This window comes from Aulostomus chinensis, chromosome 7, assembly GCF_037954235.1.
Source record: "Aulostomus chinensis isolate RoL2024-O1b breed Wild chromosome 7, RoL_Achi_v1.0, whole genome shotgun sequence".
In the NCBI taxonomy this organism is placed as follows: domain Eukaryota; kingdom Metazoa; phylum Chordata; class Actinopteri; order Syngnathiformes; family Aulostomidae; genus Aulostomus; species Aulostomus chinensis.
The window spans coordinates 15905947-15922500 of NC_141326.1; the positions used below are offsets into that span (position 1 = coordinate 15905947).

Below are 16554 nucleotides of genomic sequence, written 5' to 3' on the forward strand. Positions count from 1 at the left end.
TTGCAATAACCCAGGAGTTGAGAAATCTTTCAAATGGAGCCTCATTTGTCGAATTCAGGACATGAGTGAAAATAACTGTGCTTTACCCGCTGCGTGAGGCTGATGTGGGCTCCTCTCACGGTCAGTAGTTTCGGGTAATAAAATAATGGATGCATGATTCAAGGAGAGTGAATGAAATAACAAATAGCGGAACAGGAGAGTTTTTTTATTGTTTTTTTTTTTTTTTGTAGCTGTCCATCCGCCAGAAGGACTTCCCACTTTCTGACAGCCAGAGGCAGGGAACAATCAGACACACTTTTAGAAACGCTGTTGTTGCTTCTTCCTTTCCTGGCTCCTTTTTTTTCACTCATTTTTCCTTTTACATTCTTGACTGCATCCTCTTTCACTTCCCTCCCAGCTTCCAGCTCCCATGCTGTGTTTTTGGGTGAATGTGAGGTGACGTTTGTTGGTATTGATGTCTATGAGCAACTTTGCGACTAATGTGTGCATCGTGTTCTATATGGTAAGGCAGACTTACAGAGTTCAAAGGCTTGTCACCTCACATCTGGCTGGCGTACAGTCTTTCTGTCAGGCGAACCCTTTTTTACTTCACGCAAACTCACATCTCCCCGAGACGAGAAGAGAGTAGGGCAAGCTTCACATCACTGCTAGTGTTTGTTTCAATTTTGCTTTTGATAAACACTCAATCCCTGTGCTGCTTTCAAAGGAAACCGTTGATCAAAATGGATTGCTTCTGTTTCGTTTAGAGGCAGAGAGCTTGACTGAGGCTGAAGTCACCCTGTCTGGAACCAAGAGAAAGGCAAAATAAGACATTACACTACAAAATAGAGCATTGCAAAGAAGTGGAGCAGCAGTGGGGGGGGGGGGGGGGGTGAACAGCGGGGCTTTTTTGCAAGCACTTTTGGGAAAGTAGCTCAGTCACCACACTGACATGTTATATGTCTCCTTGAACCACAGATGCATCAAATCTCAACATTTTGAAACCAAAAATACATTACATTCAACATTTCTGACAATAAATGTCTGCTCCTGTCTTCAGCTGTGAGATTCACCCAAGATGGTAAACAAGTGTTTTGTGCCTTTATCTAACCAGACGTTAGCCATAGCGTTGACGCATCATAAACCATTTTCCAAGAGAGAATTTAATCGTGCTGCTGTGTGACACTGTAATGTGACACGCTGTCGCATCAGAAAAGTTGATTATATATATCAGCACTTTGCAGACGTGTATAATGATGCTTCACCCTGGTGACGGGGTTGGGAACAAATCAGAAAGATGGAGATGGAGAGGGGTTTGGATGTGGCGAGCGCTGAAGCGCGTGCATCCCCTTTCACGTGTTGATGGAGCTTTGCTAAAATATTTCCTCTGAGTTGCATCACTTTTATTTAATATCTCCGTCATGTCTGGTCGAGGACCCTCCATCTGTCTGCTGCTCTTGTTACAGAGCCGATGTAGTGTATGGAAATATTGCGCAAACTTCAGATTTACACTCCCACAATAACAGGGCTGCACGATTTAATCAAATAATTGATTTGTCGAGCAACAGAAAATTAATTTGCAACGTTGTGATAATTGCTATTTGTTTTTAGCTATGCTAAGGGTTTAGCAATGTATAATACAAACATTCCTGTCTCCCTCTGGGTGAATTTGGTTAACATTAATTCTCCTCACATGTTGTTGTTGTCATTTGTTTCTTGATGTTATAGTTTGTTTATGAGCAACAAAGAGAAGTCAAGCTCCCCACAAGGCACAAAGCTAGAAGCTTTTAAACACTCCGAGAAGTTTGATGTCAATCAACATGGAAGCGTTTGTGCTGGAAAATGAGAAATCTACTGTCACTGAGCCTAAATAGTTATTTATTTATGTTGCACTCATTAACTCTGGTGTGTTGCCAAATGATACTTTGGGGTTTGTTGTTGTAAATTTGACATGAGTCTAGTTTATTTAGCTATGTAAAGTTAGTCTCTAACAAGCTAAATAATGCCGCCAAACATCAGTGCTGCAGCTGACAGATACCAGCGGACGTGTGAACCTCCTGAGCGTCATTTGATGTCCTTCATGAGGGCTGTGAGGTTGGTTACCGATTTACTTTTGCTGAAGAAACAGCAGATTTTTCTGGTGGCGAACATTTTGTCATTTGAGCGCTCAAACCTTTCCCACTTCATAGCTGCACTACATCAACATTCTGAAAAATAAATTTGTTGCAATCACGGATTGATTTTGTTTTAAGTAGGAAATTTAATACGGCAGTTTAGCAACTGAAAATTAATGAAGTTTCCTGACATTTTATCGATCAAAAGGATAACTAAAAAATAATTGTCGACAGATGAAGCTGTGACAAAATGATTATGAGCTCCAGCAATACCTGTAGTTTCTGTTCCTCCTTTATTAAGATGTATAGGTTGTCTTGAGTTGCATTTATTCTTGAGTTCATTGTTAGTATTTTTTCATCCTGAGGCAGATGAGTTCATGTATCTGTTTCTGCCTGCTTGTTAGTCAGGGAGACTTTGTGAGAGAGGGAAGATGAGTCATCTAACGCTGAGGAATAACAATAGCACTTTATTTCAAGAGAGACACCAATATACACACATACACATGAACAAGCAGCCCAACACACAACCACTGTACTCCTACTATAGCCTACACACACACACACACACACACACACACACACACACACACACACACTCAAGATGAGGTGTTTGATTTCACATCAAAGATGACGAGAGTTTCATTCAGACATGCAATGAAATATGCAAACACAATTCAGCCATCTAATACACAACACACACACACTCTGCAAATATAGACTCGTATGAGTGCATAAAAACACACAAACACTCTGTCTGTGTATTTCAGCAGCAGGAAATAGAGACAAGACAGAGCCCTCAGCTCAGGCGTGGAAAAAAAGACTTGCACTGGTGGTTTCCATGGAAACTGTCTCCCTTTTACTTTAGGGGGAGGGCAAGCGACTTGTGGATGAGTTAGGCATTTAAGGTGGCTCACGGACAGGGTGGGAGGGAATTTAAGGTGGTTTGAAGTATGAATCTGTCTGACTTTTCTGCCTGGAGGATGAGAGGGGTCGTTCGAGGTAATGGTGGCGCTTCGCAGACGGTTTGAGCAAACGAAGCAGAGCCAAGATAATTGCAGCGTGCACTCTTTTCACCTTGGGCTGCACAGTCAGCATGCTTGGCAGCCAGAGCACACACACACACGTGCGCGTGCATGTAAACACACGTTCACACACGGATTATTGATATCAAGATCACAAATCTGTTCATAATTACATTACAGCGTGCGGGAATGATGCCACTGTATCTATGAAATGCAGGCCAAACAATTGTAGAAATAATAGAGTTGGGGATTTGTGAGTGTGCGTGTGTGTGCGTGCGTGTGTGCATGTGTGTGCGTGCGTGGGTTTGAGAGATTTCAGTATTATTGCCAATGAGTTTTGGTGATAGAGAAAAATACTACCATTGATTCCAGACTGCATAAACATGGTTAAAAAAAAAAAAAGCTTTAATTTCTCAGGTAGATATTTTACTGATTGTTTGCTTGTAATTTACAAGACTTTTCCTGGAAATACCATGGGAGTGTTTGAGAAATAAAGGGAAATTAGGGGCATTTTAATCTATGAAATTAATGAAAAAGTAATTGCTTGCTAATTTTAGGGAGTGCAGGTCAACTGAATAACAAAAATGTGACATTTCTCTGCAGGCAATCACATATTAATTTTCAAGGATGGATTACTTTAATTAATTGAGCATTTCTTCTTGAATGAAGCTGCGTCTTTGTCTCAGGGACACACTTCAAAAAATAACATAGTCAGGATAATTAAATTACTAAATTATTGAGAATTTATTGATTTACCACAAATCAATTTTTCAGTCAGTAAAGTCAGGAAAAGCTGGTTGATATGAAATGTGATCGAAACACAAGCAGCCACATTCGGATTTAGCAAGACAAATTACTATGCAAAATTATCATTATTCTGATCTGAATGACTTTGATTTGAAGAATTGCGAATAAAACCTCAATTTCAGTGACTTTGAGACAATTTACAGGACAGTTTTGAAAATCCCTACTTGTTCACCTGTGGCTGTGATTAGGCCCAGAGAATCTGATCGGTGTAAGCTCATATGTGAAGCTGAATGCAATGCAAAGTTACAAGATGGAGGCATCACACCTGAACTTCCTTCAAACTCTTTTCCATTCATATCTGCCTTGTAACACTCCTTTACACTCGCCCTGCTGCCACTCCACGCCCTCTTACGCGTTCTTATACTATACTATACTTCACCACTGTTGCACCTCGCCCAAGATGGTCAGATTATTCCGCCCCTGAGCCAACAGGAGAGGTAGTAATACGGCCTCGGTACTGTACACATAAACGTACTTCTAATAAAACGGTACACAGAGTCCAATAAAACGGTATATGTGCCGTTTTATTGGAGAGATTTTCCAATGTAAAATATTGCCACAGTGTGGCATTTTGCGAGCTCTGTCTAACTAAAATTACATATCAATCGACTCTTCTTCGCTGCTCTAAAACAGTCATTGACAGTGCAACTTCCTGTGTAGGCCGAGACTTCTTTTTTAGAGCAGAATTGATTTCCTGTGTGAAATATTAGTGCAGATAGTGATAACTGAGCTAAATACGTAGTAGCGGGGTCCACTTTCAGGGCTGATAAATGATATGGTACCATATCGCTGCATAGATGTTGCATACTCGCTGATAGCGTCCCTGCATATTTACCCAGTATCTGATGCATTGCTAAAACTGGTGTGGTATTGAAACAACTCCATGTAAAGGGGCTTTTGCTTCACTTTATCCCAGTTTTATTCTTCTCACTTTATCCCACTTTTATTCTTCTCACTTTATCCCACTTTTATTCTTCTCTCTTTATCCTACTTTTATTCTTCTCACCCAGGCCTCCTCTTTCACCACTGAGATTATTGTGTGTAGCTGTGTGCTTTTTTAGATACCTTACGTGCGTGCATGCATGTGTGTATGTGTGTGTGTGTGTGTGTGTGTGTGTGTGTGCGTGTGTGCGCACTTGTTTTGCTACATTGTAGGGTCCAAAGTTAGGCTTTTATGGGCCAAAATGATGGTTCTCAAAAATCAAGCGGCTTTAGGGTTGAGGTCAAAGTTAGACATTAAGTTATGATGGGCGTGTATATGGATAAATGAATGTTAATCATGATTCCCCACAAGAATCGTGTGTGTGTGTGTGTGTGTGTGTGTGTGTGTGTGTGTGTGTGTGTGTGTGTGTGTGTGTGTGTGTGTGTGTGTGTGTTTTAGTAATAAGCGAAGGGTCAACTTAAATCCCCAGTGACTCATGTTTTGTCATCTTTGGGAGTATGAAACTGGCTCCCTGTGGAAAATGCCCACCTCCAGACACATTCATGAATTTCATGAATTAGACTCTTTAATACGAGACATGAGGATGAATTAATACGAGGGAGGAAGATCAACCCTTCAAGATGAATGCTAATCAGAAGCACTGTGGTGTATGTCTGAGTGGGAGGGGAACAACATGGGCAGATGGACGGTTGCTGTGTGTATGTGTGTGTATTTTACAATGTTTACTTATCCTGATAGCGCGAGGTCACATCCCTAGCTGTATTAGACCTCAGAGATGTCCGAATGCTAAAGCCAGAAACTAAAACATCCTGAATTTTGCACACACCTGCATATGGTAGCTTATGACAGTGTGTTGGGTGTAAGTGTGTATTCTCATATCTGTAAACAGTTCGACGTGAAACAGAAGCAGATGATTATGTAAAATACTTGCTGTTCTTCTGTTTCTGCTCTACTTTGAGCCGATGCAACGAAATTTCTTTCTGATGTGCATTGCAAGATGTAAATCTGACTGACAAATAAAGGAAGTCTAAGAGTAAAAGTACAGCAATCCTGGCAAAGTCTTGACCCACTTCCTCTACAGAGAGAGAAGTAAATCAGAAAAGAGATGGATGAAGTGATGAGGGAACAAAGAACCAGAGGAGGAGACGATTATCACAACAGCCGTGGAAGTTATCCAAGAAGAAAAAGGAGTGGGTGGTGAAAGAAAAACAAGACAAACAAAAAGTAGTAGAGTGAATTAATGTGGCCTTGAAAAATGTGCTCGCACTAGAAGGAAATGAATAAAGAAAGCAAGAAAACGAGCATGAGATTCATCGGACCTGTTTTTTTAACATTTATGTCTTCCTGGCCTGCTTCTGTTAATGTCTATGGTGTGAGTCTCCATGAGGAATCCACTGCTACGCATCCAGAGGTTGTCTGTCTTGTAAAAGAGCACTTGGAGAGCATCTGGCTGAGCACCCAGAGATTCATGTTGTCTCCCCTCAGTGGCTCAATTTAGTGTCTACATTCCTTCTTCTCCTCGCAGCATAAACTGACTTCATTTCCCTCATGTGTTTTTCTTCCTCCTCTCAGAGCTGCCCTATGGCTGGGAGAAGATAGATGACCCCATCTATGGCAGCTACTATGTAGAGTAAGTCTCCCTGTTGACATGGTAACACCAGCTGCTTCAACAGTAAAACAGGAAATGCATTTCCGTGGTTTACACTGACTCCTTATGAATTATAAATGAATGCATTCTATGTCTTTTTTTTATCTCTCATTTGATGCGACTCCTAAGTGTGACATTCTGGTCAGCAAGGATTAGCAGGATGAGGAGTAAAGAGATGGTATATCTTTTAGCTCTCCATTTTAAAGGGAGAGTTACAATGACTAACCAAAGACACTCACTGAAAGCAGAGGGACTGTTGACGCTCTGTGGGACGAACCGGATCAACAACTTTGTTGCTATTAAAAGTTTGTAGTGTTACATAGAGTGTTAGGGTTAGATTTGCTTGGCAGTTAACCCCTGCTGCCTCACAGCAAGAAGGTCCTGGGACCTGGGTTGGAGTTCTGATTGTCAGGTCTCGTCAGTGTGGCGTTCACGTGCTCTCCCGGGGTCCTTGCGGGTTTTCTAGCATGGTGAGATTGCTTGCGTCTCACGGGCTATAAAGCTGAGCTCTGGTGCTATGTGTGGAACACCTGCTATCTAGAACCACCATGGGAAAGCAGAAAATACTCCAGTCATTAAAAAATGATCATTGTCAATGATGTAAATTTAGGCGGCCGCTGGCAAAACATAATAGCCCAAATAGGATTTATTTTGAAGCAACAAGTGGGACCACAACCCATGATAAACTCAGCTGGAACATGCATGAGCTGTGTTTCTCAGTGGGAGGAACACTTTCAGTTTGGGTTTGTGTGTTGGTGTCTGGGTGTTTTGTTACCTTGATTAGCCGAAGGAGTGCATCTGTCAAGACAAGAACTCCACCTTTTCATAGTGGTTCTGGATAGGAGGGGGTCCACACGCAGCTGCAAAGCTCAACTTTCGAATTTGTAACGTAAGGATGACCCCACCGGGCCCTGGGTTTTCCTGACTGAGGCAAGTGCAGCACGCAGCCACCCACTGCTGTTGGAGGACGGGGTTAAACACAGAGGGTGAATTTTGTTGTAATTTGTGCTAGAGTTTATCCAGTACCAGGAGTGTGGAGTGTGATTGCTGTGTTCGCACCAACCCAAAACCAACCACGCCAAGAGGGTAAAAGCTCTTGGGTTCGTTTCAACTGAACTAAACAAGGAAGGTGTGAAAGCAGCCCAACACTTACTTTTACTTTTCATTACGAAAAAGTCATAAATACAGAGCTTCATTGTGCTTCTGCTATTTCTGCATGAGGAACTGCTTTTAAAAATGTCCTCTCATATCTTTGTTAATCGTGTTGTTTAATGTTCTTTTTAACTTTCAGTCACATCAATCGCAGGACTCAGTTTGAGAACCCGGTCCTGGAAGCTAAAAGACGCCTGGAGCAGCAGAGGCAGATGCAGAGCCAGGGACTCTCCGCTCTACCGTTGCCGACTATATACAGAGGTACACAGCGAATACTACGCTGAGCAGTCAAATCAAGTCACACTGACACATGCAGAAAGGCTGTCCACAATCCAGGACCTGGGGAAGGGGCACGTGTATTTTTGATTTTTTTTCCCTTAAGAAAAGATTAGTGTCCATTGGATATCAATAGCTGTACAGTCTCTCCAAACCTATCTGCTGTAATGGGCAGTTTGGTGGGTGAGTATTTGGCGGGGCAGATGCACATTGTCACAATGTACAGGGTCGAATGGAGATTGCAAGCAGTGCGGGGGACTGAGAACATGCTTGCCCTGAGGCCCCTGTGGGCTAATCCAGGCACGTGTATGTGGATGTACTAGACCAGTACATAATGTACTGCTTCATCTGAGTGAAAAGTGCGTATCTCCATGACTCAGCTTATCAGGAATGAGGGGAAATGTTTCTTCTTTGCTACTTTGGAAAAATGCACAATGGGTTTATTCAGCACTGAAAACACTGTGTGGAAAGTTGTGTGGGAAAAAAATATCTAATTTTCGGACATAACAGTAACAATTGCTATTATTATGTATATAGATTATAACAAAAAAAAGAAAACGCTGAGAAGTGTCCGTCTTCCCACAGAAAAGCCCTTGTTTACGAGGGACCCGACCCAGCTGAAAGGCACCTTCCTGTCAACAGCCCTGCAGAAGAGCAACATGGGATTTGGCTTCACGATCATTGGAGGAGACGAGCCTGATGAGTTCTTGCAAGTGAAGAGCGTAATACCAGACGGACCTGCTGCTCAGGATGGGAAGATGGACACTGGTAATTATATGTACCTTTGCAGGATTTTGACAACTGCTTGAGAGACAAATTGCGAGTTACTCAACTACACGCTGTCAAAAACGATCCTATAATAGTTTGTTTATAGACATATTTAAGTGCTGCTTCAATAATCAGACGCCACGTGTGCATTGGACTTAAATTTCCTGCTGGAGCAGACCAAGTAGGCTGACCTTTTCTTGGCAGGGTTTCCATTTCATTCACGTTGGTTTTTACCTGCCCGCTGAGTGTTTTTTGTCAACATTTCTTGGACATAAAAGGCTCGTGGGGCACAGCAGAGGGCAGAATCGCTCTCCAGCATTTTTGGCGCTGCTGTCGAATCTTTCTCTGCCAACTCAGAACATAAGCACTGGTGCATTTGATAGTTTTTTATGACGAGCTGGCAGAGGCCACCCACGCACACAGACCTAACAAGTCACTCCCACTGACGTCCACTCTGTGCATGTTTGCCAATTTTTTCCTACAGAATACAGATGTGCTAAGACGTTAGAATCAATTTCAGGTGTGTTTTTCTCCCACAAACTAAAATCTGTTGGCTGCAAGGGAACTGAATGTGTTCATGAGGAATTAAGGGGAAGTTTTTGTGCATAATCGTGTGAAATGAAAACTTTACCGGAAAGAGCTCATCTGTTTTGCAGCGGGTCGCAAGAATCTAAGAAACCTCTTTTTAGACAGTGGAAACAGAATTTCACCAGTTCTGTACCAGGTTGTGCTTCCGTCATGAAGTCTAAGAAGAATTAACTAGTAAATGGACAAAACTCGATTCAGTTAAACAAAAAAAAAGGAAAACCAATAATGAATGAAGAGCCATGAACACTGCAGCAGCAGCAGGAGAATCAAACATCGTCAGACAATACAGATCTATAAAGGACACCACAGTTCCTGCATCAGCGAGGTGCTGCAATTATTTTCACGTGAGTACGAACACTGAAGAGGATCTGTTCAAAAGAGATGGAGACAGATTGAGAGTAGACATTTATTTTAAACGGTTGTTGTTGTTTTTTTTACTCTAGATTTTCATGAAAAGCAGGTTTACATCAACGAACGTACACATCACTTCTGATTTTCTGCCTGAATGCAGCTCATCAGACTTGGGTCGACATTCTGGATTGAGTTCAATTCTCGTTCCAAAGCCCTGCATCTTTGTCTTATGTGTTTTCATAAATAGCTTTTTCATCCACATTTTTTTTATATTTCACTGCACAAAATGCAAGTCAGCCTTTATACTAATTGTCTTACTAGAGCCTGAACCAACGTGCAAAGTTATTGAGAATTCCACAAATGTGCTTAAGTTGTTGCTTTTGCACCTCCATAATTTTAAGGACCTCCTTGATTGACAGACGCACAAGCCGGCGGCATCCAATAATAAATCAGCGCTGCTAATTTAACGCGTCTCAGCAAAGTTGGACTTTGTACATAGAAACTGAGTCTGCAGCCATGAACTGCTTCTGCGTTAACAGTGATACGATTCGCAAGGGACCCTCCATAAACCTCTCCAGATGAATACAGGTAACGAAATCCCGGGTATAAACAATGAACAAAGTTGCGGTACTCCTGGCTGTGGTTTCAGCCTTAGATAATGAATTCATTTGAAAAGGGGACATTGTTAGCCTCTGGTGGCATATTTGGGGTGCCCTATATATTTGCCTGTAGCACTGTGTGTCCCAGACAAGGACTCCACTCTCCTCTCAGCAAGCTTTCTGCCCACTGCCAGAGCACAATGACGTTCTGTTTTAATGGGAATGAGAGAAGCTGATTTGACACCAGCCCACTCAACACCTACATCAGAGAGAGATTCATTTCTGCCTGTGCAGATGTGCTGCAGGCGCTGTGCCACTACACCAGCATCAGTGTCATGAGATTATTAGCAATCCATCATATGCCAGTCCACCGTACACACATTCGGGCTTGGATTCATTAGAATAGAGTCTACAAAGTGTGCTCAAGCAACAATGCGGCCTCGCAGGAGGTCAGCTGCATAAGTGGACGTGTGATTGGACCTGAGCAGCAACATCTGAGGAAGGACGATTCAGGCTTTTCAGTTTTATTTGATTAGAATATAGAGAGACAGAAATTGAAGAAGAATAATTATTGCCGCATGTCAAGTTCTGATTTTTTTTTTAAACCACATACATATGTGTATTTTTCCTTCTAATGAATTAAAAGGGCAAAGACAGGCCGCACATAGGCCTTTCCCACCAGCAGGGAACAGGTTCCGTGCATTCTCACCGAAAAGTGATTCATTCCAAACTGTTCAAATTAGATTTACGATTGGATTCCCAGCCACTGTTCATTTTCAAGATTTCCTTAAATTCCTTCACATCTCCTCTTGCCTGCTCAGATATTTTTATCTAATGTTACTCATTTTAACAATAATTGTTCGCTATCTCCTGAAACTCTTCAGACAACAAGTGTGTTTTATCTGTAATATCATTCACTTTAACATTGATTTCCTCATCAGCTATTTGTTGTCCAGGTCAAAGCAGCAGTCTGGTTATCAGACCTACAAACAGGGATCAAACTTTCAGTTGAGGCCCAAAGCCAACAAGTATTCAGTCCTCGGCTGCCTTCCTATGAACCGGCAAGCTGGCCTCATCCTGGCACGCCGCTGCCTCAACTGCTCTCCTCAGAGCAGGATTCCTCCGTCCTACTCGCAGCTCCTGCTCTCTGCTTTTATGTCTCTCCCTCCCGCTGTCTATCAGTTTCTCTTTTATCTGGAATCCATCTCATTCTATTTTATCTCAATCTCTCTCTTTGTCTCTGTGGCTTACTCTTATTATGCTTCCCTATCTAACCATGTCATCTGACACTTCTCTGCTTTCAGCCCGTGTATATTTCCATCCCCTCTCTGGTTTCTCTCTCTTCATCCCTCTGTCCTGGTGTGTCAGCCTTTCTCTTTCTCTCTGTTCTGGTTTTTTTCCTCTCCAACTTGTTCATCTCTGCTCGGTGACATTGCCAGAGCTGCGCACACACACACACACACACACACACACACACACACACGCATATTCACAGGCGCACCCTTGCTGAGATTAGCTGGCCTATTTGAGCTGTGCGGCATTGCTCTTAGGGATTGTGTATGTGACATGTATGTGTGCGTTAATGTGTGTACACATGCTCATGGGAGTGTGTGCACGTGTGACAGCGAAGGCCTCCAGTAGTGTGAAAGAGAGGATTTGATGCAGCCGCATTTGTCATGGGACTTTGACTTTAAAGCATCGAAATCCGTAACTTTCCACACATTCAAACTTCAGCAGAGACCAGAGCCGCAAAAACGAATTTGCATGTAAAGAAATGTGTACTTAACTCCCCTTCATAATGCAGGAGAAAAGCAAGTACAAGCACCTAAGATGCATACGTTATTTGAGTAAAATGTGTTGTTATATTTGACCTATATGAAGTACATTAGTGCAGAATGTTGATATATGTTGAAAATATCTCAGAAACTCTCCCTTCTGAACTCACACACAAGACCATAGACGCTGTTACATAATATATTTCGCATCTCTGAGTGATCAAGAAGCCTACGGGGATGTGCAACGTCCTGATTCCCTGTGAATGAGACACACAACTGTTGATACTCGCATCTGTTTGCTATCTGTATCATTTTGACAGTTTCATAAAGCATCCCTGAGCAATCATGTGCTAAACGTTTGTAAAGCTTCACTCTCTCACCTCTGTCTCACACTTGCTGCCTGCAGCACCGATGATCTGATATTATATGTTCATGAGAAATACACGATGGAGGAGTTAACATTCGTGCCAGTGACAGGAACACCGGCTCATATGGTCTATATTGGATGATTGACAGCGTTATCGTCTCCTCCCTCTTCAGGCGATGTCATCGTCTACATCAATGACATCTGCGTGCTCGGCACCACACACGCTGACGTGGTCAAGCTGTTCCAGTCCGTACCAATCGGTCAGAGTGTGACCCTCGTGCTCTGTCGAGGGTACCCTCTGCCGTTTGACCCGGAGGATCCGAGTGGTGCAGCAAACACCTCCATGACACCCATTGGACTGGAGCACCGCCCCCTTGTAGTGAACGGCCGCGGGAGCTATGACCCCTACCTGGAGTACCTGTCATTGAGCTCTCAGCTGCCTCCTCAGGCTCTTGCCCAGGCCGGAGCCCCTCACCCTGGAGATACACATCTGGACGGCTCGTCCCTGCCGCCGACAACACCTGGCTCATCCTCAGCTCTCACACCTCACGACGACAACGTGTCTATGGCTTCCTCAGGGACTGCAGGCATTGCTGGGGCAACAGCACAAGGGGCAGAGCTGCTGACAGTTACCATGGTGAAGGGGGCAGAGGGCTTTGGGTTTACTATTGCTGACAGTCCCACTGGCCAGCGAGTTAAACAGGTGATGTATCACACTTCATCTCCTCTTTCACACGGTGGACCAATAATAGAAAATAGAATTAAAGAAATAGAATTAAAGGCTTTACAGATGTTTGATATTTGAAATGAGTTTTACGACGCGTGTGTTCAAGTAAAAGTGTCCTCTCAAGAGTGAAATTCCTGTCGTCAGCTAAACTAGTAAGAGTCATAATTTAAACCTGAGGCAGAGTTAAAACAGCAGGTCAGTGTAGATTTAATTCGGTCAGTGCAACTAAGAACATTGAGGTGATAAAACAAAGAGAGCATTGCCTGCCCAGGACTTATCTAGTAATATTATAATGAACGAGGACTAGACTTTCTAAAAGATGGAAAAAGAAAATGTGAAAAATCCCAATTTGCATACTTAAATTTGTTCATAACCTTGATCTTGAATGTCCAGGTTTCACTCCTGTTGAATTTATACTGTATATTACTGGCAAAAAAACAAAACACGTCTTAACAATATATTTTATGAATTCAACATTTTTTATTCTTAAGATAGCAATCTGCTGCCGTTCCAAAGGCAGTTATTTCTTTCAATTTTACAGTTTGACAGAAACAGTCAGTATGTCATTTTAAGTATTGTGTAAAAGATTCTTGAACCTGAAAATGAGTCTTTCGATTATTCTTTGCGCCTCTGGATTGGTTTTGGAAATGACTGATCATCGGATCGTCTCCACGTTCAAAGATGTTTCGATTACTTTGATGTGCAGTGATGCCGGATGCCTGGTTAGGCCTGAGAATATCCGCAGCATGAGCAGGTACATCGTTAAAGTGAAAACGAACCACGTGGCCCCGTAGTCGTTAAATATGATGGTCAACAAGCTAAAGGTTACACCCAATCACAGCCAAGCAGGTTTAATATGGTGCTGAATGTGTTGTGCTGGTGCAGGTGCTGGAGCCGGGCTCACAGGGAGCATCGGGGCTGATAGAGGGAGACCTGATCCTGGAGGTGAACCAGCAGCCGGTAGCTGCCGCTGGACATGGACGCGTAGTGGAGATGCTTAAAGAGTGTCCTGTTGGAGCCGAGGCCACCCTCCTGGTACAGAGAGGAGCAACAGGTGAGAGACTGACTTTATGTTGGTCTTTCCTTTGTGTCGCTTTAATTATGAGGAGTTATCGTAGTAGTGGCAGTAAAAAGATTGTATATATCCAAAGAAGCCTCTTGAATGAGAGGTGAAACGTCTTCAAGGAAAGTGAAACAGTCCAGTTGACGACAGCACAGCACTTAAGAGTTGCCATGACCTGAATGACTGAGAATCTCCACCGGCACAAAACAAATAAAACCAGGAGAGGCTCTCAGATAAAAGTTTGTTGATGCAGGTCAAGAATATTTGGAAAGTTTTCAGCCATGCAAACACATTGAAAGACTTCTGCCTGAGGATCAGAAGTACGTACAGGATTGTGTGGTACTAAGAGGTGCACAATATAGACGGGAAAGATCTTAAGATTAATTGTCAATCTATTGAAACATCCCGGGAGCCAACATTGAAGTTATGATAAGCTTGTGATGGGATCCCGTCTCGTGGTTCTGGAGTTCTGCACCGTCTGGAACAGATCACTAGATTTTTGGTAGAAACAAGTCAAAGGGTGACAATAAAACACGATGAGCTAAATGAGTTTAAATGGACTTGATGGCCTCAAAGGTTAAAACTGATAGTTTTGGGGTTTGGTTTTTTTTTTTATTTTCTTGGACGAAGAAAATATGTGAGCTTCGGGATGCGCTGGCGTTTCTTGACGGAGCCAAACTGCTGTAACTGCTAGGAATTAAAACCTTCAGTCCAAATGGTAATAATGTACATTAATAATTAAACGGCCATTTGTATTACATTAACTCCTTTTCATTTTGAAAATGAGAACCAAATTAATGTTTTGTTGTTGTTGTTGTTGTTGTTTTTTGTTTTTTTTTAATGAATGTGAATCGCTTTCTCAACGCAGTCATCAGGAGTCTTCACGGAGCCAAAGGATGAAGGGTCCAGTGGGCTCGCATCTGCTCGGCTAAATATAAACTGTGATTGAAATGTTTGCTGTGAGAGGGCATCTTTAACCCCAGCTGCAGCTTTACCAGAGAGGAGTCAAGTAGAGTTGACGGAGAGCTGAGAGAGCAAAAAAGAGATTTTGATTATCATAATTTGGAGACTCGTTCTATTTTTGAACATATCAGCTGTGCTCAAGTCTCTGGTTGAGATTTTGTTTTTGAAAAATTAATGGCTCGAGTTTAGAAGCTGAGAGAATTTTGCTGCAGACCAACCAGATTATTTTATTATTTATGGAATTAACATTTCTTTTTTGTTCCTTTTTGTTTTTTCTTTCTGTCTTTTTTCCTAAAATGCATGATAAACCCCAACGAGAAAGAACTCGTTACGTTTTGGTGTCGATGCGGGACTTTTTTAACTTCGAACGTCGCAAGAAAAACAATTCAGGCATATTTTAGTGCAAAAATATTGAAGCCGTTGGCCTTGGCGGATGCCACCACTTGCCAAGTGACCTTCTAGGAAGAAAAATTTCTTCTAATGATCTGCAAATGGAAATTAGATCAGCCACAATGCAATTAAACAGTAGCAAGCATAAATAAATGAACAGTATTTTGCTGAATAGATTTCATATTAAACAGAGAATGCACAGAAATGTTTCAGATCAGAAGAGTGGGAGTGTTCCCAGAGTTTCCCCACATGCATCGGAGCAGAATTTCCTCTAAAAAGACAGAAACCGCACAGGGAGATTTGCTTTTGTATGTATATATAACCTACTTTTAACATATCCGTTTACCGTTGCTCTGATTGATTGCACTCCCCCCCCCCCCCTTTTTCTAACTGTGTTGAAAGTTGAGCTTGAGTGCTTTGAAAAGTGCTGTTCACTATAATGTATTCTAATTGCTATTATTATGTCATCACCTCTATCAGGGATTTATTCCCTGCGGGCTGCAAGCAGAGCCGATTGGTTGGTGCAGCTACGCTACCTGTACTGGCTGTACTCATCATGACACATTAGTAGACAAATATTTTCACTGAGCTGGGAAATGAACAGTAATTAACGCCAAGACAATGTGAACCAAAGAAGCTCTAAACACACACATTTCCATTGCATCTCGTTTCACCGATTCAGTCTGAATTGTTTGTGTGAGTGACCCCCTAAACACCCCCACCCCCGCGAGTCTGCCCTTCCCTTTAGAGAACAGTTCTTCTGGATCTCTCTCAGAATGGCACATCATTCCTTCCTGTTCTCACTTGACATTAAAACGTGATTCCTTTTTATTTTGTCAGGTTGTTTGTGTATTTCGGCGTAGATTTTAGAGCGTAGATATTCTGCAATACCTGGCACACGTTGATCCCCTTTAACAAGTTCTGCATTGTAATGAGCTGCTCTACGGCGCCTTGAATTTCCAGCATATGTTCAGCATTTTAGCTTCTCCTTGAAGTGAAGGAGGGCCGCCTGCCCTCAGCCT

The 16554-nt window shown here is 42.4% G+C and overlaps 1 protein-coding gene and 1 long non-coding RNA gene across 8 annotated transcripts in view; one reads left to right on the plus strand and one right to left on the minus strand.

Annotated features, from left to right (window-relative positions):
- Positions 1-16554, plus strand: part of magi2b (membrane associated guanylate kinase, WW and PDZ domain containing 2b) — an 83523-nt gene that overhangs the window by 51289 nt on the left and 15680 nt on the right. For all 7 annotated transcript variants that reach the window (XM_086208739.1, XM_086208740.1, XM_086208734.1 and 4 more), the window contains 5 exons: positions 6438-6495; positions 7805-7926; positions 8527-8709; positions 12563-13092; positions 14002-14170. In XM_086208739.1, coding sequence (XP_086064865.1) covers positions 6438-6495; positions 7805-7926; positions 8527-8709; positions 12563-13092; positions 14002-14170 — 1062 coding nt within the window. The remainder of the gene's footprint in view (positions 1-6437; positions 6496-7804; positions 7927-8526; positions 8710-12562; positions 13093-14001; positions 14171-16554) is intronic.
- LOC147258739 (uncharacterized) overlaps positions 16423-16554 on the minus strand; it is a 2128-nt gene continuing 1996 nt past the window's right edge. The window contains exon 4 of the long non-coding RNA XR_015117036.1: positions 16423-16552. This is a non-coding gene — a long non-coding RNA (uncharacterized LOC147258739). The remainder of the gene's footprint in view (positions 16553-16554) is intronic.